The sequence below is a fragment of the Mustela putorius genome, unplaced genomic scaffold (genome assembly GCF_011764305.1).
Source record: "Mustela putorius furo isolate JIRA1106 unplaced genomic scaffold, ASM1176430v1.1 tig00000421_pilon_pilon_pilon, whole genome shotgun sequence".
Taxonomy (NCBI): domain Eukaryota; kingdom Metazoa; phylum Chordata; class Mammalia; order Carnivora; family Mustelidae; genus Mustela; species Mustela putorius.
This window is the reverse complement of record NW_025421375.1, coordinates 13087048-13113638: the sequence shown is the minus strand read 5'-3', so window position 1 is coordinate 13113638 and position 26591 is coordinate 13087048. Positions and strand designations below refer to the sequence as shown.

The following is a 26591-nucleotide window of genomic DNA, read 5'->3' as shown; positions in this document are numbered from 1 at the left end:
TATGGCTGGCAAATATTTTCTCCTGGTCTCACTAGCCTTTTATTCTCTCAACATTTCCTTAGAACAGTAGATGTTTTTTATTTGGGGGAAATCTAGTTGATCAGTTATTTTTATTTATAGACCATGCTTTTGGGGGAGATCTTTGCTTATTAACAAGTCACAAAGGATTTTTTCCTGCATCTTCTTCTAGAGGTTTTATAGGTTTACATTTTTTAGATCTATTACCATTTTGAGTTAGTTTTTGTATATGGTGCAAGGTATGGGTTGGAAACCTTATCTATATGGATATCCAGCTGTACCGGCACCATTTGTTCAGTTCCAGTGAATTGTATTTGCACTTTTTTGATGACTGTAGCTTTATAGCAAACTGATAATGTGTGTCCTTCTTTTTCAAAATTGTTTTGGCTACTCTAGTTTCTTTGTTTCTTGTTTTTGATAGTAGAAAGAAAGCTCATAGAATGATAGGCTGGCTTCTTTTAGCCTTTGTTTTTATTCCCAGGAGAGTGAGGAGAATTAAGAGTTTTGTTATGCCAGTTTGCCTGATTGTCAGCTTGCTTTTACCAAAAATGAGAAGACGCTGGCATCTTCTTTATCCACCCATTGAGGTATCTTCTGTGTATTTTTTATTTGTACAAGAAATTGACTTTTTTTCTCTTTAGAAATTTATTTTAAACTTTTAGTAATTTGCATGTGTAATTGTTCTTAAGTTCCATAGATCTCCGCAGTGTATTATTCTGACTTAAACAAGTCCATTGAATTCTGGAAAACAAACAGACAAACAAACAAAAAAATCCATTGAGTGTTGAGTTTTAGAAGTTCTTTGTACATTTTGGATACTCTTCCCCCGTACTGTAGGTTGCCTTTTAGTGTTGTTTCCTTTTTTGTCCAGAGGCTTTTTTATTTTGATGTAATCCCAATAGTTTATTTTTTTGTTTTAAGAAAGGATCAAGAGTGAAATTATGTTTGGGTTAAAAAAAAGGAAGTCAGGGCACCTGGGTGGCTCAGTTGGTTGAGTGACTGCCTTAGGCTCAGGTCATGATTCCAGAGTCCTGGGATCAAGCCCCACATCGGGCTCCTGGCTCTGTAGGGAGTCTGCTTCTCCTTCTGACCTTCTTCCCTCTTATGCTCTCTCTCACCCTTTCTCTCTCAAATAAATAAATAAATAAAATCTTTAAGGAAAATAAAAAAAAGTCAGACTGTTATGGTTTGAGGACTTGAATCCCAGAGATCAGTATACAGCTCTTATAATTCAAAGCCAAGATCATATATTAAGCTACTTTAATGAGGAGTACTGTGGACAGGAGAAGGGAATTAGAGAAATAAAAATGGACTATTTTTTCCCTCCTTAATGAAAGAAATACAAAAGTCATTGCAAGATTCGTAACCCAAACAAGATTTAGCAGTGTGTTCTCTCCCTCTCTTACTTTTCTCTCGTGCTTTCTCTCTCTTTCTCCAGTTGTTACCAAATTCTTTGTCATAAAAGATTTATTTATTGGAGAGAGGGTGTCATACACACAAGCAGGGGAGGGGCAGAGGGAGAGAGAGCATCTCACGCAGACTCCCAGCTGAGCATGGAGCCCAAAGCACGGCTGGTCTCACAAGCCTGACATCATGACCTGAGCTGAAATCAAGTCAGAAGCTTAACCAAGTGAGCGACCCAGGCACTCCTACAGTTGTTGTAAAATTCTTAAAGTATTTGATAGAAATATTTAAATGCCATTTAAATATAAATTAGAATTACTTTAGCTTTTCCAACTATGACACGTAGTATGTCTTATCTGGAAGTAGACTTTTTTTTATTTTAATGAAACTAGAAATAAAAAGACATGTACTCATAGTTTTCTTACACTTTAAGACATTTCTTTTTTTGTGTATATCTTCTCTTTCATGCTCTTTGGTGGAAATCTTTCAGTTGTATTAGAGAGCTCTGTATGTATATAATTTTAGTTGCAAAGCCTACATCTTGGAAAAATTAGCTCATATAGATTTTAAAATTCCAAGCTATTTTTCTGGAATATTTTTTCTGACTTCAGATACTACTGATGGAAAAGCATCTAGCATTTAATTTTTCAGCCACAAGGTGGTGTACTTGTACTGCATCTATTGTCTGAAATTCTGGTGACTTTCTTCAATAGCATGTTCAAATCTAACAAGGTAAAACACACTGTTATAAAAGTTCACTTTGGGCAATAAAAGGAATTCTTTATGGCAGTAGGTAATCTTTATAGTGATGTCCAGTTTTATTTGAAGGGAAACCAAGGGGCTTTCACAGAAAAAAGAAAATAATGCATACTGTAATGCAAAAATCTTTACTTGGCAATAACTTCATGAATTATTAAAATGTAATGAGAATAAGAACATTACAAGAAACATCCATATTCCTTTTACTTAGATTGACCTATTATTAACATTTTATCCTATTTGCACACCCTTGCTTTACCTCTCTTTATATAGGTGTCTATTTTAAGACATTTGAGGCTATAAGTTACATACATTATAACACTTTACCCCGAAATAGTACCTTGTGCTTTTTTTTTTTTAAGGATAGTGATATGCTATGTTTATAACAATAAAACAGGGTCAACGTCAGTAAACTTAACATTGTAATGATACTTGATTTATCCAGTTTACTGTCAGTATTTCAGTTTGTCATCTGACTCAGTAATGTCCTTTATAATGTTTTTCCCCTCCAGTTCTGCAGTGTCATGTCAAGTATAACATTTAATTGTCAGGGCTTTTTAGCCTCCTTTAACCTGGAATATTTTCACAACTTTTTTTTTTTTTTTTTGTCGTCTTTTATAACATTGACATTTAACTCCTCACCCTCTTTTAATAGAACATTACTTTTTCCATTTTGGGTTTAACTGATGATTTTTTCCATGATATAGGTCATACATTCTCAGCTATAATATTGCATAGGTGATGTTGTATCCTTAGGGTATTGCATATGCCCAACTCCCACCCTCATCCCTGCTCTTTAAAGTTTATTTAAGTGATCTCTCCACCCAACATGGGCCTTGAACTCATGACCTGAGATCGAGTCACAGGCTCTGTAGACTGAGCCAGCCAGGTGCCCCACCAATGGCCCTTTTAATGGTGATGTAACATTATGTTTTTGTTCAGGTCGTTTAGATATATGTGTTTAGAAGAAGAATTAAGTGCCCATTCAAGGATGTGTAAGAGCAAACAAACATTTTCTTTAAAGGAAGATACTTAGAAGTAGGTAAAATCTAATTTGACTGTAAGGTTTGAGGTAGCACATTTTAACTGTACTCCTTGCAAAGCTCTTAATGTACTATATTGGCATTTTATCTGTCCCTGGATTGCCAAAGAATATTTCTTGATACCTTCCTTGGGATTTGCCGGTTATTCTGGTCAAAGAATAAAATCTGAGTAGGTGATATAGAAAGAAGTATAAAACAGGTATCTCAATTTTAATTTTTTATATGTCCTAACTAATATCAGATCCAAATAATTTTGTAGTCTCTATTTGAGTTTGTGCTTGTATTAGTAAAACTTTTAACATAAAACAAACAGGTGAGTGCCAAATATGTTGATGGGAAAGAATATTGTAAACTCAAAAGAAATGATCACAAGTCTTTATGGTTATTTGAAGGATTTGTTAAGTGGATAGAAGTAATTTTGTGAGTAGGAAAATTCCTGCAGTATTTCTTATATGTTAGTTTTAGGGTGTGTATAGAAATTCTCCTGAAGGTAATACTTACTTAGAAAGAAAATAGTCATTTTGAATATTTGTAACTAATTAATTTCTTTTGTTGAGAAGTATTTGTAACATTAATATTTAGGTGGTATAATGCCCTCTAAGAAAGAACATTAGTTTACCGCTCTGTTGGAGAACATGGTGAATCAAAACTTTTTTATGATCTTATACTTTAATCCATTTACTTTGATTATATATATATATATTACATATAAAATATGTATTTCACACATACCATAGACATCAAAGCATCTAAAATAATTCGAATGCCAAAGTGCCCATTAAGCAGAACTCTGGAAGTTGAAAAATTATTGGATTCCTCTGTAAGTTGTGATTTCTCCCACAGCTATCCTGAAGGTTATTGGAAAGGAGAAAAAGTTATCTCCATATTCCTTCCAGTTTTGCTTCTTGCTTTTTACAAAGACGTATACTGCTTAAATTGGTAGTGATTTATAGCTACTGTTTTTGACACTTATATACATGTTTCTGAGTTTTCTTAGTGCACTGAATGTTGTCCTGGGGGCTCAGAAGAGTCATTGTGTCTTCCCAAGTGTGTGACTTAATTCTGGGAATCTGAGCAGTAAGTATTATTTGATCAGATATAGTTTTAAAAATTGTTTTATTTGTTTTTATTCCTCAGACAAGACATCTGTGTAGATTCTACTTCAGCTGTGAGAGAGAACAAGCAACCTGAAGGTTTAGAATTAAAACAAGGTATGAATCAAATAGTTAATTTTTTTATATTGTTTACCTGAAGATTATAAGGATTTTACCACTAACAAATTTTCAGTATTCCAGCTGGCCCCCGTTTTACAGATCAGGGAACAGAATAATTTATTTGGTCCAATATTAAAAGAATAAAGAGCATAGTCTTTATTTCATGACTTCTTTAGCCACTGGAGTAGTTCTGTTAGTGATAACTTGGTTGCAGTGCCACCAGAAAGCCGTTATCTTGAGTAGTTTTAATTTAGTGATCTCGACTATATATCATCAACTGCAGGATATTAGAGATACATTAACTGGATAGCTTTGGGTTGTATGTGGGGAAAAACTTAATGGGGTGACTTTTTTTCTCTTTTCTGCAGAGGGACTTTGTTATTACTCCCTTCTTTATTTATAAATCAGTAGTTTCTGACATTACCAGCCAGAACTGAAGTGGTAATATGTAATTTATTTAAGCCGAATAGATCCATAGGGTTGCTCTTTCACATGTCTTTTTTGTTTCTTTCTCATTCTTGAAGGGAAAATTGAAAGTAAAATAAATTTTTATTAGTTACTCAAAGACCACCTCACATTTTTCCTTTGTCCTGATAAAATTACTTCATAGCAGTGAGAATCTGCTATAATCAAAATGATTGTTTTATTTATTACATAAGCCACTAAACTTTGATTGGCTTAGAATAATTTCTCTAAAACTTTTGTCAAAAGAACTTATTTGGTAGAGAGAAGTAGGTCATCAGTTTATTTAGGCAGAATTTCTTTTTTTTACTTGTGGTCTGTTATTAATGCTTAATTGACAAAGTGAAAAAAATTGGATAACTAATTTTGTGATTCACTCCATGTATATGTAGAGAAAACAAAAATCAAGATTTTTCTGTACTTCCAATTAAGTACTCTGGGGTTTTACAAAAATTTCTGATGGTTTCAAGAATTCCATTGTTTTTCACAAGTCCTGTTGTGTTAGCCTCTTAAATAAATAGACAAAAAAAAATTTACATCTTTATATTCTGACTGCTACTGAGCACCCAGCAAAGACATAAAGTCAGATTCATAGTTTCATTTACATTTACTTATCACATATAAATAAATGCTAAGCACACATCATCTTCATGTAACTCTTACACCTCATGAGTAATTGGACAACTCTGCTATTCTATCTGAATGTTTCCATTCTTTGCATCTATTGAGGAGGCATTGTGAAGGGTATGCTATTAGATCATCTGTGGAGAGAAGAATGTCATGTAATTGACATGGTTGATTCCAGTTCCTGGGGAAAAAGAATGCGGACCTCATTGTATAAATTAGCCAGTGCTGTGTTCTAAGGGAAGATGTTTTTCTGCTCTTATGTTCAGGTACTTGGAGCTCTTTAGAACTTGCTTCCCAGTGTCAAAAGCCTATTTTGGTGTGATTTTAAATGGTAACTTCAGTCATTTAAAAAACCAGCCATGGAGGCAAAGAGGAAGAGAAAAAGACCTCAAGAGTAGCCAGATACCACAAAGCTCAATTCTTTATGCTCGGGAGCCAATATAGAACACTTAGGTTCTGATGTAGGCAATCAGAAACATCAAGAACACACTGTCATCAGTATGTGACAGCAGGTAGAGGTGAAGAAACATAAGATTAGAGCACAGCAGTACCATCATGCAGTATAGTTCATGTGCATGTTTTGAATGGTTAAATTAAGTTGCACTCTTTTTTTTTTTTTTAAGAAAAGGGGGAATAAAAGGTAAAATATTCTAGAAAAGTGTCTACAATATAGTTAAAATATAAAATGTTTTGTTGCATTATGGAATGAATGTAAGTTACCTAAAATACTCAATTATGTGGAACATCTTCTAGGTAAATATTAGTACAGCTAAAATCTGAATCAGATAGTAAGTAACTTGGTTGGAGTTCCCCAAGAAGCTGAGGTACACCAAGAAATAGAAATCCTAGTGGTCTCAGTAGAGATTAGTGCCTTTTTAAAAATGAACTAATGTTGTCTATTTTTTGTCGGGAGCCAGTACAGGAGGCCTACTATAAGAGCTGTAAGGGACTGAATATGATTGGCTGTTCATTTAGGTCCACTCACGCGGGAGGTGCATGAGCACTGCATTCTGATTGGTTAACACTGCCTGCATAAAAACGCATGTGCCCCGGGGTTAGAGGAGAAGGAAGAAAAAAGCGATTAATAAAAAAGGTTCGCCGCTACATGAGTCTCTGAGTCGTTCTTGCTGGCGAGAGCGACAATTTTTAATATGCAAAACTTGCAAAATTGATTTAATATTGTCTCTGACTTTGCAAAGCTAGCTGTTCTTGCCTACTACAGTGAGCCCCATAAAAACAGAATATAATGCTCCTTGTGAATGTATTGTCGTTTTGTTTAATGGCTTGACCATTTAAGCAAATTTCATGGAAGCTTATTTAGAATTAAAGTAACCCTTTGTTCAATAGACCAAAATATAAAGCAACAGTGAATTTTTTCTTTGCTCTTTCTGAATAAAGTCATTCTTATTATGTGACCTATTCATAATATGTGATACTGACATGTTATTTAAATTACATGTTCAATTTTTTCAGTTTCTCAGCTTCTAAAATACTCAAATATTGAGAAATATTAACTGTGAATTAGTTAATTGAAATTTGCATTTTTAACCTAGTTCTCATTTCATCCATCTTTTTGATAGGAAATATAATTTATGAAACAAGCTATGCTGAAGATGAGTATCAGATTGTGGGCTAACTTCTACCACACTTTAATGATGGACTAATAGCTGAAGATTTTCCTTCACTATGCAAACATTATTTAAATGTAAATACAATCTACTGGTTGATTGATTGGTAAAATAGGTAAAATAGGAAGTCTTCTTTTGGGATTAGTTTCCTAGCTTATTTTTAGCCACAGGGCAGCTTTATAAGAAACATCAGTTACAGTTTTGCTCTTTATCTTCAGCACAGCTGTGTTTGTGTACATGAGCACATATACCTGTAGAAGCCTGAGATCTTTGATTAATTTCCTGGAGGGTCTCAGGGCTTGTATTTTTTAAAAGGTTTAGCTAAGTTTTTAAAATAATAATTATTTTATTTAAGAGAGAAAGAGCTCAAGAGAGTATGAGCAGGGGGGCGTGGAGAGAGGGGCAGAAGGAGAGGAGGAGAGAGAATCTCAGGCAGACTCTATTCTGAGCCCAGAGCCTGATGCAGGGCTGGATCCCCCAACCCTGAGATCACAGCCCAAGCTGAAATCAAGTCTGTGGCTCAACCAACTGAACCACCCAGGTGCCCCTAATATAATAAATATTTATGCAAATTTTCTAAATTGGCCATTGGTGCTATAGTTTTAAAAAATGAAAACTGTTGTTTGTTAGAGGTATTTAATTTGTAGAAAATATTTTTAAAATATCAGATCTCTGCTAACATTAATGAGTTCTCTTTATGTATATATCTATAAATAAATTTGCTTAAGATGTTCAGTAATATTTAAATAATGGTCCATATTTAAATTACTGCTTTAAGGTTTTCAACCAGGTCTATGTATAACTTTGCTAATTATTCTCCTTTGTAACTTAAGAATATAGCTCTTAGTTTTGCATTTCTTCTTGGAAGTGGTCATGAGAAATTTTTTTTCAACTGTATATGAGAAGTAGCTAAGTCATATTTGGATACTTAGTTTGAAGAGGAGGTGAGGTTTTTAGCACTCATTTTAAATTATTTGAAGAGCTGTCAAGTGAAAGAGTGATTAAGCTTGTTCTATATTGCCTCTAAGAATAGAAATAGGGCCAGTAGATAGAGTTATCATTAGATGGATTTTGGCTCAATTTATTTATCTCAAATAATCAGAAATACCAGAAAATGAATGGGCTTCCTTCCTTATTGCTGAAGGGTGTTTGAACACAGGTTACATAAACCACCACTTGGTGGCTCTGTTGTAGAGCAAATTGAAGCAGTGTTTGGCTCTTTGGCCTTGATCTTGAAGTTCCTTTCTAGCAGTCAGATTACGTGTAAAGACTAGTGCCTAGTGCAGTGTCTGTATTTTCTTTTTTTTTTTTATTCTATTAGAAAATTATTCTTCCTTTCTATTAGAGAAGTACATGCAAACATACATAAAATAAACACCAAATTTTGCTGTGGTTGGGTTCAAATTCTGCCACTGTTGTGTTTTTTAAAAAGTAATGTAGTTGCCTCATGTAATTATATCTTGACCTTCCAGTTCATGAATAGTGTAGGGTGAACAGCTTTAAGAATTCACTTGTTAACAAGAGCTTCAAAAAGTTGAAAGGTAGACTTTTATAGGGGAAAAATGTTTATCAGTGGTTAACCTGTATGATGGAAGTTTATATTCTATGGGCCTTTTTTTTTTTTTTTTTTTTGGCCTTTTAGACTAGTGGTCGCTGAGGTGTAATAATATATACTTCCAGAGAATGCAGGAAAAATTATACCAATACGTCTGAAGTAAATATATATAAAGTTACGTATTTGTCTCTCCATTTTAAAATTTCTTATTCCATATATCATTGTATTAGTACACACTAACTTATTGTAATATTACATATTATAAGTACAAGTACATACTGGAGCAGGTACTTGAAAACATTTTCACTGATATGTTTATGTAAGTAATGAAATTGAGAAGCTACTTTTAGACTATCATAAAAATCAGTGATGCTCACAGCTTATTTACTTATTACTTCTAAAAATTAATTGTGATGGAAGAGATTTTTGCCAATATTTAGCAAAGGTATTAAATATAAAACTATATGAGACTGTTGGAATACTTACGGTGAAGGATAAATGGGAAACCTCAACTGATCTGTGCTCTTATTGCTGTTATTGTTACTGTTGTTCTAAGGTAATACTGCACTGTGAGAAGCAAAGGTGAGTAAGTAGAGGGACTTGAATAAGATAGAATGAGGAAATGAATTGGCAGTTAAAAAGGAGTTGAGTTTTGCTGAAAAGCCATAGCTGAAGGAATACAAACAAGTTTTAAGAAGTTAAAAAGATAATGAGAAAAATGCCCTCATAGACTTCTGATGCTTTGTGAAAGAAGAAAGAATGAGTATCATCAGTTAATTAAGCAACATTTGCAGGAGTTTTATGTGTACATACTGCTGTAGAAGTCTCTGGATTGGCAAGTGAACTCTGTGCTTCCTCATCCTTTGAAGACCTAAATTGCAGGCACGAGTGAGAGAGAGCTGTGGGGAAACTGATAAAATTGTTTCAGGGCGTTTGGAGTTGGAAACAGAGAAGCAGATGTACAGCTGATTTGTTCTCAAAGTTCGGTTCTAATTTCTTTTTTTCTAGGCCTTGATTATCTTCTTGAGTGGCTCTAACAAATAAGTATTCACAGAATGCAGCTTCTTAACATGAGTTAACTTCTTTAAAGGATTCTTAGAAATTCATTCTGGGGAAATGATGTCCAGTTCAGCAGTTGGTGAAGTAAAAAGAGATTTGTGGTGTAACCATCAGTGCGACTAAAGAATTTACATTTCTCTTCTCATTCCTTTGAGCTTTTTCACAAGTTATTACCAGCAATGACTCCAAACAGGATCCTCCCGCCTTTTCATTTGTCCCTTTGTGTGTGTAGTAGTTGAACAAAAGGGTGAAAATTACGTTTTGTGTGGCAGATTAGCCCATACTGTTTCTTTTTTCTTTTTGAAGACTCCTCTGTTACGTTTAATTGTGCAACTTTTCTGGATTAAAAAGTAAACTGGCAAAGTTTTGGGATGCATAATGCTTTGTGTGTGTTTTGTCAAGAATGACATTATGAAGAATTTGATTTAGTATATGAGGAAAATGTTGGTTTCCATTTTTCTTTAAATTATACCCATTCTATCTTGTGATGTGTTTTATAGGATCCTAGACATAGTCTTAGGACAGCTGCTTTGGAGGTTAACATAGTCCAAACCTTCGATAGATGTTTGGATCCCCTTTGGATTCACTGTGCTTTTCAGTAATTATGTTCATATCCAGTTGATTAGCAGAAGTATCTCACGATATAGAAGTACTCCTACAAAAGGAAAGATAGTAAACATTATGTTTTGAAATCAGATTTTGTTACCAGTTTTTGAATTTTGTGCACATCCTATATCACAGTCTATTATTTATTTAGAAGTTTTGGTTGCAACATCATATGTAGTATATAGTCTTTTGGATTGATTTCTTTCCCTTTGCAGTATGCATTTAAGGTTCTCCCATGTCTTTTTTGTGGCTTGATAGCTCATTTCTTTTTATTGCTGAATAATCTTCCATTGTATAGATTTACTGCAGTTTGCTTATCCATTCACCTATTAAAGGACATCTTAGTTCCTTCCAGATTTTAGCGCTCATGAATAAAGCTGCTGTAATAATTTGTATGCAGGTTTTAGTATGGATATAAGCTTTCAACTCTGGGTAAACACCCAGTTCAGTTTTGTAAGAAACTGCCAAGCTGTCCTTGAAAAAGCTGTACCATTTTACATCCTGCCATCAGTGAATGAGAATTTCTGATGTTCCATATCCTTGCTAGCAGTTGGTGCTATCAGTGACTTGAATTTTGACTATTCTAATAGATGTGTGAGTGGCATCGTATTGTTTTACTTTGCAGTGCCCTGATGACCTATGATGCTGAGCATCTTCTCAGGGGCTTCTTTGCCATCTATGTATCTTCTTTGGTGACTTGTCTTTTCAGATCTTTTGCCCATTTCTTACTTGGGTTGTTTGTTTTCTAATTTTTGAATTTTAAGTGTTCTGTTTATATTTTGGATACCAGTCCTTTAACCAGGTGTGTTTTGTGAATATTTTCTCCCAGTTTTTTGTCTTCTCTTTTCCTTCTCTTAATAATTTTTCATTTAGTGGCACCTGGATGGCTCAGTGGGTTAAAGCCTCTGCCTTCAGCTCAGGTCATGATGTCAGGGTCCTGGGATTGAGCCCCACGTCGGGCTCTCTGCTCAGCAGGGAGTCTGCTTCCTCTTCTTCTCTCTCTGCTTGCCTTTCTGCCTACTTGGATCTCTGTCTGTCAAATAAATAAATAAAATCTTTAAAAAAAATAATTTTTCATTTAATACATACTTTTTAGCTCCATGTCTCCTATATATTTTATTTACTCAGGTGGGCTTAAAGGACCTACAAGAAGAAGATAAATTCAGTGTGAACCACCATTTTCATCCGTGATGCTTCAGTGGTCATTATGATTCTGTTAAGATCTGGGAGGCACTATAGAATATTTCAATGTATAGATTTTTTTTTTCTTTTTTGAAATATACCTGGATTTGGATTTTGGTTCTGCCACTTCATTTGTGTGAACTATGGGGCAAGCTGCTTAAATTCTGTTCCTCAGTTTCATCATTTGTGAAATGGGAATAATAAATATGAGTGCTATGTAAGAAATTAAAGTCTTATTCAGTGGAAAAAAAAAAGAAAACAAATATGAGTGCCTATTCCAATATGCTGGCATAAGGATTAAATGAGTTAACACATGTAAAGTGCTTTAGAGAAGTGAACAGTACATAGTAGATGCATAGTAAATATCAGCTCTTGTTATAATTACTTCTGCCATGATTATTGTTGCCATTAGAATTTTCTGTTTCATCCCCTCAGTATCATTCTTGCTGTCTCTAATTGGTAAAAGGATCTCTATATTGAATCATAGGCGGCTGTTATGTAACTTCTGCTCATTTGTCCTTGTGTGTCCTTTGGATTATGGAAAATGAATTTAATATTTTTCTAAACGATGTTTGTTCAGATTTTGAAGCTGATCCCTTCTTCCAACAAGTGAATTGTAGTTTTGTGCTAGGCACCAGAAAGATAAAATATGGCCTGGCTTGGAAAGAACTTCTCTAGTAAAGGAAAATAGATGAGTAAATTAATTTTTCCTACCTACTTGTGTCTGGCCTTAAATTGTATAGTCCCTGTTTGTCCTCTTAAAACGGGAAAACTCTTTGTGTTGCTGAGACAGCCCCTCTATTTGTATAGTGAACACATTGGCTTTTGGTGCCTACAGGTGTTTTTTTCTTTGTCCCTAATTATCCTCCCCCACTACATTCCCCCACAACCCCTGCCAGTGAACTATTGCCAACAGCTCTTTAACTGGTATTGCCGAATTCCTCCTTCCCTAACACTTTTCTTCTCAGTCTCCTTTGTGTCATGCTTTCCTCTGCCTGATTTCTAAAGGCTAAGTTCCCCACCCATCACCTTTCTTTGCACTTTTTGTCTTTAAAAATATATATATTTTTTATTTTTAAAAGATTGTTGTTTATTTGAGACAGAGAATAAGCATGAGTTGGGGAAGGGTAGAGGGACAAGCAGACTTCCCACCAAGTGTGGAGCCTGATGTGGGGCTCCGTTCCAGGACCCTGAGATCATGACCAGAGCCAAAGGCAGATGCTTAACTGACTGAGCCACCCAGATGTCCCTGGACTTTCTTTTCTGCACCTTATGTAATTCTAGTACTGGCAACTACAAATTTATTTTAACCAGTTCAGAGCTGCTTTCCAACCCTTTATATCTAGCTTACTTATTAGATGTTCAGTAAGCATCTTAAAATTACTGTGTTCCAGGGTAAATTCTAGATTGTTCCCTGATACCTTGGCAACAAAGAAGGAAACAGTAACACTCCCCCTACAACCTTTGCTGCTCCTACAGTCCTCTCCATATCAGTAAATAGCAGTTACATTTTTCTGAGTGTCCAGGCCAGGAATCTGGGAATCATTCTTTTTTTTTTTTTTTTTTTTTTTTTATTTTTTATTTTTTTATTAAATTTTATATTTTTATCCCCAGGGGTACAAATCTGGGAATCATTCTTGACTGCTGTCTTTCATCTCTGTCAACAAATTTTCGGCTCTACTTTTACAATATTCAGAATCCAACCACTTCTCACCTCTTCTTAGCCATATTATTCTGATACCGATTCTCACAACATCCTGATCCCTGTATTTCTACCCATGTTCCCCTGTAGTCTCTTCCGTATAGCAGTCTGAATGACCGTAAAAATTAAAATGAAAAATGGTCATGTCACTATTCTCATCAAAGCCTTCCCATAGCTTCCCATCTCAAAATAGAATGTGAAGTCCTTCCGTCCTGTGGCCAGTACAAGCCATAAGTGATATGTTCTGTCACGTTCCCCCTTGGTCTTCTCTTCCTTCCTTCTCACTTCCTCCAGCACTACAAACACTGTTTCCAGGGACTTTGCTTTTGCTATTCTCTCTGCCTGTGTGCTCCACACCGCAAGATAACCATGAGTCTTACGTGTATCATTTAGATCCTGATCAGATGTTACCTACTCTGTCTAAACTAATTAAAACTACTTTTTTTCACAGCTCATTAACCTCATAAGAAACCTAGAATTTTCTGAGCATCGATGTCAGTACTGCATCTCAGCACTGTCCTGTAAATTTGTAGAAATTACCTTTTTGTGAACATAGAACTGTGATGCTCTGTCATGTGTCTAGTTCACAGCATATCTTAAAATATAAATGTGAATCTGTCATGTGTGACTATAAGTTTTAGTGCCTGTCATGCAGTTTGTCCAAATCTGAAAATTAAACTCACGTCAGTGATACACTCTTACTTTAGTCAGCTACTTGTTCTTTAAGATCAGACGTCTCCAAATTAATGAAGCATTCCCTAACCCACTTGTGCTCACCTTACCTCATCTCTCTTACTAAATAGCACCTAGTTCTTACCACTGTTGCCTGTTTAATTACTTACTTGACCCATTGTAAAGACTGGCAAGAGGTCCCTGTTCTTTTTCTCGTAGAATGGTTATGGTTTCAGAAGCAATAATTGTGGATACTATCCTTTTATATATTCTCATGTGTGCTTTATGCTGTTAGTCTCACATACTTCTGTACTGAGTTTATTTCTAGCACCTGTCATTCCATTCTGTCCCTTACACTTGGAATTTCTTCTTCTGTCAACATCACCTAATAAATTCTAAGACCTACTTCATATCCCACGCCTATGAAAATCTCTTTGACTTTTCCCTATTGCCTTTTATACTCTGAAATTCTGGCATACTTTATATTTGCACAGTTTAGTACTTTATCATGTCCATATTTTAAGCAAACATAAGGACTATAAAGGCAAAAATCTATGCCTTCATCACGCTGCATATATTTAGTTTACCCTACCTGTAGCATTTTGTAAGGCCTGTCTCTTCTGGGACCTTTACAGCACTATTGTGGCATAGATAATGGATACTAAGTGAATATTTATTGATTTTTAGATCATCTCTGAATTTGTCATTCACAGAAGTTAGGTTTACAGGCTCTTTGGATGCTCAGTTTTCCAGAAGGTCAGTGTCTGGTTGGTAGACTACTAGACAGTTCTTCTTTATTAAATTGTTTGCATTTTCTTTTTTATGTCAGTAACAGATAGTATCATGATTAATTTTTGAATATGGTGGTTAACACGATACACTTAAATTTAAATCAGTAGTTAAAAACACAGCATGAAAGAATAACCAAGTTCTGTCAGTTTTGCTGAGAAGAAGGTTAAAGTCCTCTATAAAAACTACATTTATGGATTTTAAAAAAGCAGCTCTTTCTTTTTCAGAAAATAAAGTTTGGGTTTCTCGAAAAGACTAGAACTCACTAAAACTTACAAGTTGACTTTCTACAGCTAGAATACTATAGAATTGTGTCCCTTATAACTTAAAGTTTAGTAAAACCAAAGTTCTTTGTTGTTTCAGAAAAGAAATCCCTGGAGGCATAGCATTGCTGTCCAGTGAGCTATGGACTTTGTTACTAATGAGATTCTAGCAGGTTGATAACACTGGAAGCCTTAAGAGAGTTGAAATTCTAGAAGGAAGGACCTAGGACCTAGAGTGAAATGTGCTGTTCTAAATGGCATAACCATGAATGTGATCAACTTAAAATGAGATGAGAAAAATCTAAAAGTGAAAACAAAGCAAAATAGTATAAACCCTTTTGGTAACCAGCTCTATTCTTAATAGGAGTATTGGATTTTGGATTTTCTTGTTTTCTCCTCTAGGAGATATATATATATATATAGAATATATATATATATATATATATATATAGAATATATATATATATATATATATATATTTAGATAATGTGAAAAATGTTAATTTTAGGCTTCTGAATAGCAATCAACTCTTAAAAAAACATTTTATTTTGGAAACTTTCAAACAAAAATAAGAAAAAAATAGGAGCATTAACTCCCATGTACTCCTTTCCATCTTCAGTTATTTACCTCTGACTAATTTTTTATCCATACCACTACCTGCTTCATATTGCTAGATTGCTTTAAAGCAAATTCTGAACATCTTTTCAGTTCATCTGTAAATATTTCAATATGTTTGAATCTCAAAAATTAGAGATCTCTTTTTAAGGATGATCATAATGCCTTAAAAACGAACATTGCTTAATATCAGTTATTCAGAAACTGTTCAGATATAACCTACTACTCATTGGTTAGTATTGCGATATTAAGATGAATGGATTGGTACACATGTTGTCACCCTACCACCTAATGCTTTTAGTAGGTATTAATTACTGTTGACCGATTATTTCATTAAGGGTTACAGAACAGTGGTATTTTTAATCCTTAGATATCCAGTGTTCAGATTTTTCTGGTTGTCTTCATATATGTTATATATATAGTATTTTTTTTTTTTAATGGAGAGAGGGGGAGAGTATCTCAAGCAGGCATGATGCTCACCATGTAGTCTGACTTGGGTCTCAATCGATCTTAGGACCCTGAGATCATGACCTGAGCTGATAATCAAGAGCCGGATGCTTAACTAACTAAGCCATCCAGGCACCCCTGTCTTAAAATATTTTTTAAACTATATTTGTATGAATGGAGATCCAGAATAAGTTCCCTACATTACAGGTGGTTAATACTAAGTTTCCTTCTCATCTGTGTGCCTGCCCTTCCATCCCACTTTCCTTTCCCTCCCTCTCTTTGCGGTTGATTTCTTGAAGAAACTAGGTTGTCAGATTTTCTCAGTTTGAATTTTGCTCTTTGCATCTCATTGTTTTATTTACTATTTTTCTGTAAATTGGTAGTTAGGTATAGAGGCTTAATCAGGTTCATATTCAATTTTTTGACAATATATTAGAACCAATGTTGTGTCCTTGAGGCACATAATACACCATTACTCCTCTTTTTTGTGCTCATGTTCCTAGCCATTGTGATATCTTGTCCACAGTGGCTGATAGGAATTCTCTTTATTTCTTGAGGCTGGCGTTGTTAGTAATCTAGTTTTTTTCCTCTGAGAATTTTTAGTAATTTTTTTTACCCCGGAGTTCTGATTTTTTACAGGATGTGTCTCAGGTATGATATACTGCAGTTGGCAAGCCTTTTCAATGTGAAGATCTTCACCTCAGATCACTTTTTCCTCATATTTCTTTATTTTCCCTCTCTACTGTCTGTTTTTGTTGTTTTCTGACTTACTCTATCACTCTATTCAGTTCTCTGCTCAAATGTTACCATATCATCACATTGATCAATCTTTGTGAAAGCATCCTGCTACTGTCTTTTTATCCTTGCTTTATTTTTCTTTATAATACCTGATATGTATTTATAGTCCCTTATGACTTAAATATAATACCGGGACTTTTTTTATTCACTGCTGTTTCCTTAATGTTTAAAACAGTGTCTTCTACATGGTAGGTGTTCAGTAATTGCTGAGTTAATTATATTAGGTTGTTGGATTCGGGTAGTTCATCTTGATCTCTTAACTTTTATAGCATATTTTAAATATACTTTTATTTCTTCTCTACATTTAGAGTGTTTCCTTTCTTCCACTATCTTCCAGCAACCACTGAATGTTTGCTGTTGATAACTGTATTTTTAAATTCTAACGTTTCTTGTTCTCTGGTCTTCTTTCACTACACCATGTACTTACATAGTAGTTGCAGGGTCCCCTTCGTTCTCTCTCAGGATACTAAGTAGACTCCTTCCTCTTCCTCTACAACTTTAACTTCCCTCTCTTGGAAGTAACCACAATTAATAATTTACATAAATATGATTATCACTTTTTAGCTTACTTTGTTGACTTAATCCTGTCTTGATAATTTTTCCAACTTACGAATTTATTAAACTTTGTCCAGATGTATAAAATTCTTCTTTTTACTAATGAGGTAAAAGTAATATTGTTTTAACCTCTAGTTCTTGATTAGAAATTAAGTTTAACATTTTAAAAAATATTTTATTTATTTATGTCAGAGAGAGAGAGCACAAGCAGGGGGAGCAGCAGGCAGAGCAGGCAGAGCAGGCAGAGGGAGAAACAGGCTTCCTGCTGAGCAAGGAGCCCCATGGGGGACTGGATCCCAGGACCCCGAGGTTATGACTTGAGCCTAAGGTGTACGCTTAACTGAGCCATCCAGGTGTCCCGAGTTAAGCATTTTTTAATATATTTTTCTATGCTTTATATTTCATATTTTGTGAAATGCTTGACTTGTTTCTACCCTTTGCCCATGTCTTTAGTTCTTAATGATACTTAGACATTGTATGTATTCTTACATTTGCCATGAAAATATGTATTTCATTAATATTTGCTTGTAGAGTACCTCTGTCTTGTTTTATTTATGGTATTTTATTTTTTCCCTCACGAATCTTACTATTTATTTAGCTAAATTTGTTGATTTTCTTTTTCCTTTATGGATTCTCCATTTTATGTTTTACTTAAGTAGGACTGATATTAGTTTTATCTTCAGTTGCTTTACAGTTTTTATGCTGTTATTGTATTTTTAAGTGTCTGTTCTCTGTCACTTCAGTGGTTCGTGGTAGGGAAGGGAATTAGATATGTGTGCTTAATTTGCCATCTTCAGCAGGAATTCAGACAGATATTTAATTATTCCATGTTCTAGGGTTTGTCTCCTGGTTTAATTTCATAATTCATTATCAAGGAGTTTCACAAGCATGCAGTCACTCATAACATTTTAGATATGCTTCCATTTTATGCATTAAAACTATTCTAAATTGGGGGCGCCTGGGTGGCTCAGTGGATTAAGCCGCTGCCTTCGGCTCAGGTCATGATCTCAGGATCCTGGGATCGAGTCCCGCATCGGGCTCTCTGCTCAGCAGGGAGCCTGCTTCCCTCTCTCTCTCTCTCTGGCTGCCTCTCTGTCTACTTGTGATTTCTCTCTGTCAAATAAATCTTTTAAAAAAAAAAAAAACTATTCTAAATTGAATTTGTAGCAAGTAAAATATAGGCTCTCTTGAGGCTTAAATATGCTAGCATAACTTAAAAATTCTTTTGAAATTTTATCCCTCAAAATCTTTCTGATTAGTAATCCTTGTATGTTTGTGTACTTCCAGTTGGGTTTTTAAAACTTTTATTTTAACAAAAAGCAAACCTAAGACAACACACACACACACACACACACACATATTTAAAGTTTGTATTTTAACAAAAAGCGAACTTGGGATGTGTGCGCCCACTCGTGCATGCATGCAAGTTGGTGATGGGAAGGACAGAACATGACAGCACTGATACTTTAAGGATTTTGAATGAAACATTTTGGGGTAAAGTTACTTTTTTAGAAAGAATGTACAAGTGTCACCCCTTCCATTTTGAGGATCATACTGAGTAAGAAAAAACTTCATAATCTCCTAATACTAAGGATGAGGTGAATTATCTTCAGAAGCATAGTCGTGTGTTTGCAAATGATGCTTTAAAAAACAAGTCAGTAAGATGATGAAAATTAAGGGATAGTGAAAAGACTTGAAGTTTGATCCTTGGTCTTCAGATAATTTGTCATGTTACATTGTACGAGTCACTTGACTTGTTTCCACAAGTGTGAAATGAAGTGCTTATGCTAAGTTATTTCAGATACAAATTGTATAAAGCTTTGGCCCATGATGCAAGTGTGGTGGCCAGATGGAATTTGTGAATACATTCACCAATACTGTGTTAGGAGAACTCAATCACTTTGGATAATTTTTTTTTAAGATTTTATTTTTAAATAATCTTTACATCCAGCATGGGGCTTGAACTTGTAACTCTGAAATCAAGAGCTGTGTGCTCTACTGACTGAGCCACACAAGCACCCCAACCTTCCGTAATTTTAAATGTAAACAGAGAATGCCAAAATTATAGAGCACCATTTCTTCATTCATAGGATATGTATAGCTGTTTAAAATAAAAGAAATAATGCAAAGCCCACCTTCTGCCCACTAAAAAGTTGGAAAGAAACCCAAAGAATATATAGATTAAAAAAAAAAATTCTTGTCAAGATTTACCTCTTGGGGTGCCTGGGTGGCTCAGTGGGTTAAAGCCTCTGCCTTTGACTCAGGTCATGATCTTGGGGTCCTGGGAACGAGCCCCACATCAGGCTCTCTGCTTGGCAGGGAGCCTGCTTCCCCCTCTCTCCTGCCTGCCTCTCTGCCTACTGTGATCTCTCTTTCTGTCAAATACATAAATAAAAAATCTAAAAAAAAAAAAAAAAAAAAAAAGATTTACCTCTTGACAAGTGCTGTAAACATTTTGATCCTGAATCTCTGGTGCTGGTAACTTTATAAATAAGGATTTTATTATTACAGGCTCAGGGCAGAAGAGCTCTTTAGCTGTGTGGTTGCTTCTTAAGCTTATAAGCTTAAAAATTATTTAAATTAGGTCAGAATACGTGTAGCTCAGTGGTTCTTAGCTGTCTGAAGTGTTTGGAAAAACCTAAAAATAAGATGAACATAATGTACATTCCATTAAAAAATATTTATACACATACCTATATATATTCCTGTATTCTTTTGGTATATGACAGTGATATTTAGCTAGAAGATTTGCCATGTATGTCTTAAGGATATACTAGTGTAGGTTCTCCGCTTATTTAATAAAAGTATCTCCAAGATTTGCTGTTATTTATTTACCCACATATATATTCAAAGCAAATTAATTTCATAATAGTACAGCTACGTCGAAAGTTGTGATTTAGCATATAAGGGATTCCACACTTGTATCATTACATACTAAACCCTGGACCCAAGATAATAAATGAGCTTCAGTTATATTGCCTGGATGTTGTAAATGTAGTCCCTTTTTCTAGAAAATCTGGTATCAAAAAGGCCGGGGTGCCTGGCTGACTCAGTCGGTAAAGTATGTGACTCTTGATCTCAGGGTTGTGAGTTTGAACCCCATGTTGGGTATAGAGATTGCTTAAAATAAAATCTTAAATAAAAAAAGATTGTTGAGTAAAAAAAATTAAGTAGAGCATGATTTACTGACATGTTGCTTATCTTTCGTTGGCTACAGCTATCATCAATAGAAAATTCTTTTAGCTTATTATCCAAGTGATGAATGTATTAAATGAAAGATAAGTGGTAACCACATCTTGGGAGAAAAAGAAAATAAAGTATTGCCATTTTATAAACTTTTTTATAGACTTAACTTACTGTAATACTAGACCTTGTACTTTAGAGATATCCTAGGACAATTTGCCCTAACTTTTACAGGAGAGAAATTCTGGGAAGGTAAAGGATTTGCCCCAAATCCCATACTTAATAGCAGAGTAAGGTTTAGAACTCAGGTATCCCAACTTTGAGGCTCCTCAGTCCCCACCCATCATTATGTTTAATTCTTCTGCTCTTAATTCATTATCAGGCAGTGACTTCTAGTTCGGAAAAAAAATCACTGTTTTTCAAAAATTTGTTTTAGTCTTTTAAACAAATTGCAGATTTTCACTCAGAATCAGTGAGTACAGATTTAGAATTTTAAAGAAGGCTAAGCATGCATTTTTGAGACTATGAGCAACTTAGAGCTTCATTTCTTAATTTGTTTTTATCTCAAATTGCAGTACTTAGGTAAACCATTATTTCTTTACACAAAAGGCTATATTTTTTGTTTTTGTAGCTGTTTGGAGATATGTGTTGCTTTGATACATGAATATTTTCAGATAATTAAAATGGCAAATTTTTTTATAAGTTCTATTTGTAGGCCCAAATATAATTTATTGATTCATTTTCCATACTAAGTTTGGAATAGGGAGTAGTTTTTTAATTATTAGGTTGTAGGAGGGAGGATCAGTCAGGGTCAGTAAATTGTTATTACAAAACTAGTGGAGTAGAATTGTTTATGGCCTTCCCTATACATTGAATTACCAGAATTTTCCATCTGTCAGTTTTTTCTTGTAGAAGACTAGCAAAGCTAACATTTGAGGGGTCATGACTTTTAAAAAAACATATTAGGAATTTAAAAGAGAAATAAATTGGACATAGAAATGAACACCCAAAGTATAGATGACACCTAGACTTAAGTAATGTCTAAAACCAAGGTAGTTGAGACTTATAATCTGTGTCTATATTCAAGGCTTTAGTATCAGTTATAGAAGTTTTATAACAAATGCATTTTTAATAATTATAGTTTACTAACTTTATTAATTAAAATCCTCTTGATGAACACTTACTTTATCTTAGCAAATGGACTTAGGCATTCTCTTTTAATTTATTGATTTAGAACAAAGTGTTTGAAAAAACATGAAAAGATTTAGGATAATTGCAGTGCAAATGGTGTCCAGCTTGCCAATGATATTTTTCCTTTTTTGTAGTTTATAAAGCAAAGTATTTTAAGCTCCTTTTAGGATGGAATTTTACTTTTTTATTAATAAGCAATGTTTTACTGAGTTTCCAACTTCAACTTTCATTTTGTATTGTAGAAGCTTCCCTGTGGTATAAAGTGTTGGGGCATTTTAATTAGGAAAAGAGATCATGGAACTCCATGCGATGGTATAAATTTTCCAGTGCTTCCATGTTCTACTAAATCGGAATGAAAAATACATTAAAATTTACCTTAAGTTATATCTACTTTCAAAGTTGAGTCCAGAGAAAAGGGGATGGGATAGAGATGATGGAATGTGTTTGGGACTCCATGGTGGGAGGTGGGATCAAAGAAGCCTTTTAATCATAAGTAGAAAGGAAATTTTGACGAGGGCATTTAGGTTACATGGTTCTTTCCCCTTTTTTGTTTGTTACAGGCAAAGGGGAAGATAGTGATGTACTCAGTATAAATGCAGATGCTTATGACAGCGACATAGAAGGCCCATGCAACGAAGAAGCTGCTGCTCCTGAGGTCCCAGAAAATACAGTCCAGAGTGAAGCTGGTCAGATAGATGACCTGGAGAAAGACATTGAGAAAAGTGTGAATGAGATTCTGGGACTAGCAGAGTCTAGCCCAAAGGAACCCAAAGCAGCCACCCTGACTGTTCCTCCACCAGAAGATGTTCAGCCGTCTGCACAGCAGCTGGAGCTGCTAGAACTTGAGATGAGGGCAAGAGCTATTAAAGCCCTAATGAAAGCTGGTGATATAAAAAAGCCAGCCTAGTTATTTGACTTGAGTCTGAGTTCTAGGTGTGTTTGAGCAAAGACACATCGTATAATTTTGTATATGACATTTATTTTGAGTCTTATGTGATATTTCTCATGTAATCATTATTAGATAAACTCATCTTAGGCCTGACATACCTGTGGTGGTTTTGGTTGTTGTTATTTTTATGTATGTGTTACTGCTTTATGAATTCATGGCAAATATCATTGGATAACCTGGATACTTCGTTAGATGAGCATTTAGCTGAATTAATACCTGAAAACCCATTTAGCAAAGAGTCACTGTATTTTTTCCTTCATTTTTAAGTGTGTTGGCATCAAACCTAAAATCTTAAGAAAGATTGACCAAGCATGTTGCTCTTAAGGCTACCCGTATTTTGTGGTAGAATATTAAATTATTGCTTCTAGATTTGTCAACAATTTAAGAAATTTAGTCATGCTTATATGCACTTTTAAAATAAGTCTGTCTTGAAAACACCTTCTGTGGGTGTGAATTTACTGGTAAAGATGGAGTAACATTGTTGTAAGGCTTAGAGGTCTGATATGGCTGAGAAAAATGTTTTTTATAAAAGAAAAAAGACTTAATTTAAGGTCGTTTTTAAAAATGTAGAAGTAATTGCCCAACTTTAATTCCAGCAGACAAACCATTCTAACAGGTATTTGATATTATTGGACACTTTGTTCAAGTTTTTTTCTTCAGTACAAAGGGAACATATTTTCTTTTACATTCCAAGCTATTAGGCAAAGAATATTTTATTGTACAGGCTTTTATCTCATGTTTTTGCTTGAAGATTTGATGTGCTATAATTCCATGAATTAAAAATAATAAAGACTATCATTCTGGATCTGAAGACTTTTGATACATTTCCAAAAGCAAAATTAATTTCGGAAAGCTTTGATAAGTCAATGTTATAATTAATCTAATTTTGTATAGTTTTTGTAAATAAATTAACATCCTACACAATAACAGATGTTTTTGCCCCATCACTAATTGTAGTTGTTTGATAACCAAAATAAATTTAGGTAAAGACTCTTAAAATAATTTTTTTTCTAAAATATAAATTTAAAACCACTGTTTTTATACTTACTAACAAATATACTATATTTGTAAACCATGCTCTACTAATATTGTATGAGGATTTTCCTCATACATAAAACTTGCTGGGATTGAGTTTTATTAGCTGGCTTAATTATATGTAAATGTTAAGAGAGTTTCTTGTGGAAATAGAGAGTGCTTATGAAACCTTAGAACTGCAGAGTTACAGATTTTATTTTTTTGTTGTTTCTGAACATGCCTTTAAATAATCCTGTTTTCACCCCCGCCCCTGGGATCTTTCTAATGTAGCCAATATCATCATCATTTGAAGTATTTCTCTTATGCTGGTAAATGCGCATATGTCTGAATAGTGAGTTCTGCTTCAAGATGAAAAAGCATTGGTTATGGCAAAAGAATTTTTTATTCCAGCTGAAAGTTAAAATAGCAAAGTAGTACATAACAAACTCTATTGCTGCTTACTAATTATAAAATGCAGTAGATGACATTTGTGTGATTAAACATACAGCAGTAGACAAGGGTCTGAGTGCTTTGTAGCTGCCTGGTTACCACCTTCAGGAAGCATTGTGTGTATGCTTTCTTCACTGTGCAGAATGGTCTAGAGGACGTTTGACTAGAGTGGTACCTATGAGGTAGAATGAGCTGAATGAAGGAAGCCACTTAGCTTCCTACCTTGGAAAATCAGTACTCCTTTTTTTTTTTTTTTTTTTTTAATGTTGAAAGACACAAGAGCTTTTTGAAAAATGAATTACTTTGGAGAATAGGAATATGTTTGTTTTAGGAAAGCTTAAGTAATGGGAGAATACCATATATTGATCTAATGTTGCCATTTAAATTGTTAGCTCACAGGTATTTATTAAATACCTCTGAGGTGTTAGTTTTGTTCAGAGTCTCAAAGTCAGGGATGTTACAGTAAAGATTTTAGCACAGAATAGACTGAGTAGGGGCTCCTGGGTGGCTCAGTCACGAAGTCTGCCATAGGCTCAGGTCATGATCCCAGTGTCCTGGGATCGAGCCCCACATTGGGCTCCCTGTTGAGCGGGAAGCCTGCTTCTCCCTCTCCACTCCTCCTGCTGTGTTCCTCTCTCACTGTCTGTCTCTGTCAAATAAATAAAATCTAAAAAAAAAAAAGAAGAAGAATAGACTAATAATAAAGATAGAGGTGCTACTGCTTTTTATGCTCCTCCTTTTTGCCAAAGTAAGGAGAATTTTTATGTAATGTGTAATTAGTGAATTAGAAGATCAAAAAAGGGTTTGATAGCCTATTTTTTTTATTCAACTTGAAGTAATCCTGGTATTTGATGAGGAACTTAACCCAAACTTGAATGATGGGTGGTAACTGATAATAACAGATCCTCTGCATTAGGCCTTGGGCCACTTTTTGATGTTCCTTCTAATTTACACACTCAGTTTTATCTTAAAAACCTATTCCACCAGGTAGCCAGTGTAACATACTAATTGTGAAAAATCTGAACCCCCAAATCCTTTAGATGAATGCCATCAGTTCCTTTAAAACTATCAGGCAGTATATTTTTTCCTTATAAATTTTGTTGCCAAAACCTACTTTCAGCAAATTATTAGATTCTAGGGCATGATTAGCTGTTTAAAGTTTTCTGAATCATTTGAACAGTAATACAAATTGCAAGAAAACAAACATTTTCAATGCTATTTTCATGGTAGATAAAGAAAAGAGTGAACCCACAATTCGGGCCAAATAAAGTTGGTAGCCTAAATATTTCAAAAAGTCTGACTTCTATTCCATCATGAAAAGTAGGAAAAGAATTTAGTTACAGACATTTTTCCTTTATTGCACCTGTTTAATCTGTAACTAAAACACCAATATGCTTTAACTTAAAACTATTAGTATTTTTTAATATTCTTCTTTTTTTGTTTGTGGTAGGGGGCAGGTTATTTGCATGTTTTAATGTTAGTCTTTTCCCTATCAAATGCCTTTTTTGAACATTTCCGGTCAGAGAAATAAGGCGTAATGGCATATGTAGCTTTTCTATGTAATGCCCTTGTTGGATTTGCAATTGCCTCTCCATATTTTCTTACAAGTAGATTCCATTTCTAAAATTTAAAAAATGCTAATGAGTATTATCAATAGGAATGCATATACATTTGCTTGGTAATTAATCATTATGTAAAAATGCATTGTGGTAAAATAAAAAGCCTAGGAGTTGAAGAGCAGAGGGTTCTGATTCTGCAGGAAGCAGCTGTGTAACCCTGGAAAGTAACTGTAAAATGAGGGAAATAAATAGTTAGCCAATATGTAAGATTTGATCCTGCTATAATACTCTGATTTCAGGACAGAATACGGTACAATTTGGTGAGCTTATTTCTTACCTCTTCCCTTCCCCTTTCCCCTGATTCAGAAATGAAGCAGTATATATTTTTTAAAGATTTTATTTATTTATTTATCTATTTGAGAGAATGAGAGAGCACAAGAGTGGGGGGAGGGGCACAGGAAGAGAAATAAACAGACTCCCTACTGAGAAAGGAGCCCATTGTGGGACTTGATCCCAAGACCATGGGATCATGACCTGAGCCAAAAGCAGACACTGAACCAACTGAACCACCTAGGCGCCCTTGAAACATTCTGTTTAATCTTTTTTTTGTACTACAGTGTGGCTGGATATTAACAACAATCCAGGTTTATTTTTTTATTTTTTTAATTTTTTCCTTTTGCCTGTTAGAGTCTATTGTCAGGATCTTTTAGGTAAGTATACTGTCTAGAATTATTAACATTGGCCCATGAATGTCAGTAATCTTTAATTTACTATTTTATTTAATTTCAAGATAATAAGGAGATCATTTTAAGTTAGTAAAGGTTTTCCCCCCCCCAAGGCTTATAAT

At 34.5% G+C, this 26591-nt stretch overlaps 1 protein-coding gene across 1 annotated transcript in view; it reads left to right on the top strand.

Moving 5' to 3' along the window:
- Positions 1-23720, top strand: part of CAAP1 (caspase activity and apoptosis inhibitor 1) — a 53648-nt gene extending 29928 nt beyond the window's left edge. Inside the window, exons 5-6 of the mRNA XM_004761787.3 lie at positions 4362-4435; positions 22333-23720. Coding sequence (XP_004761844.1) covers positions 4362-4435; positions 22333-22679 — 421 coding nt within the window. The 3' untranslated portion in view covers positions 22680-23720. The remainder of the gene's footprint in view (positions 1-4361; positions 4436-22332) is intronic.
- Positions 23721-26591: the final 2871 nt, after the last annotated feature.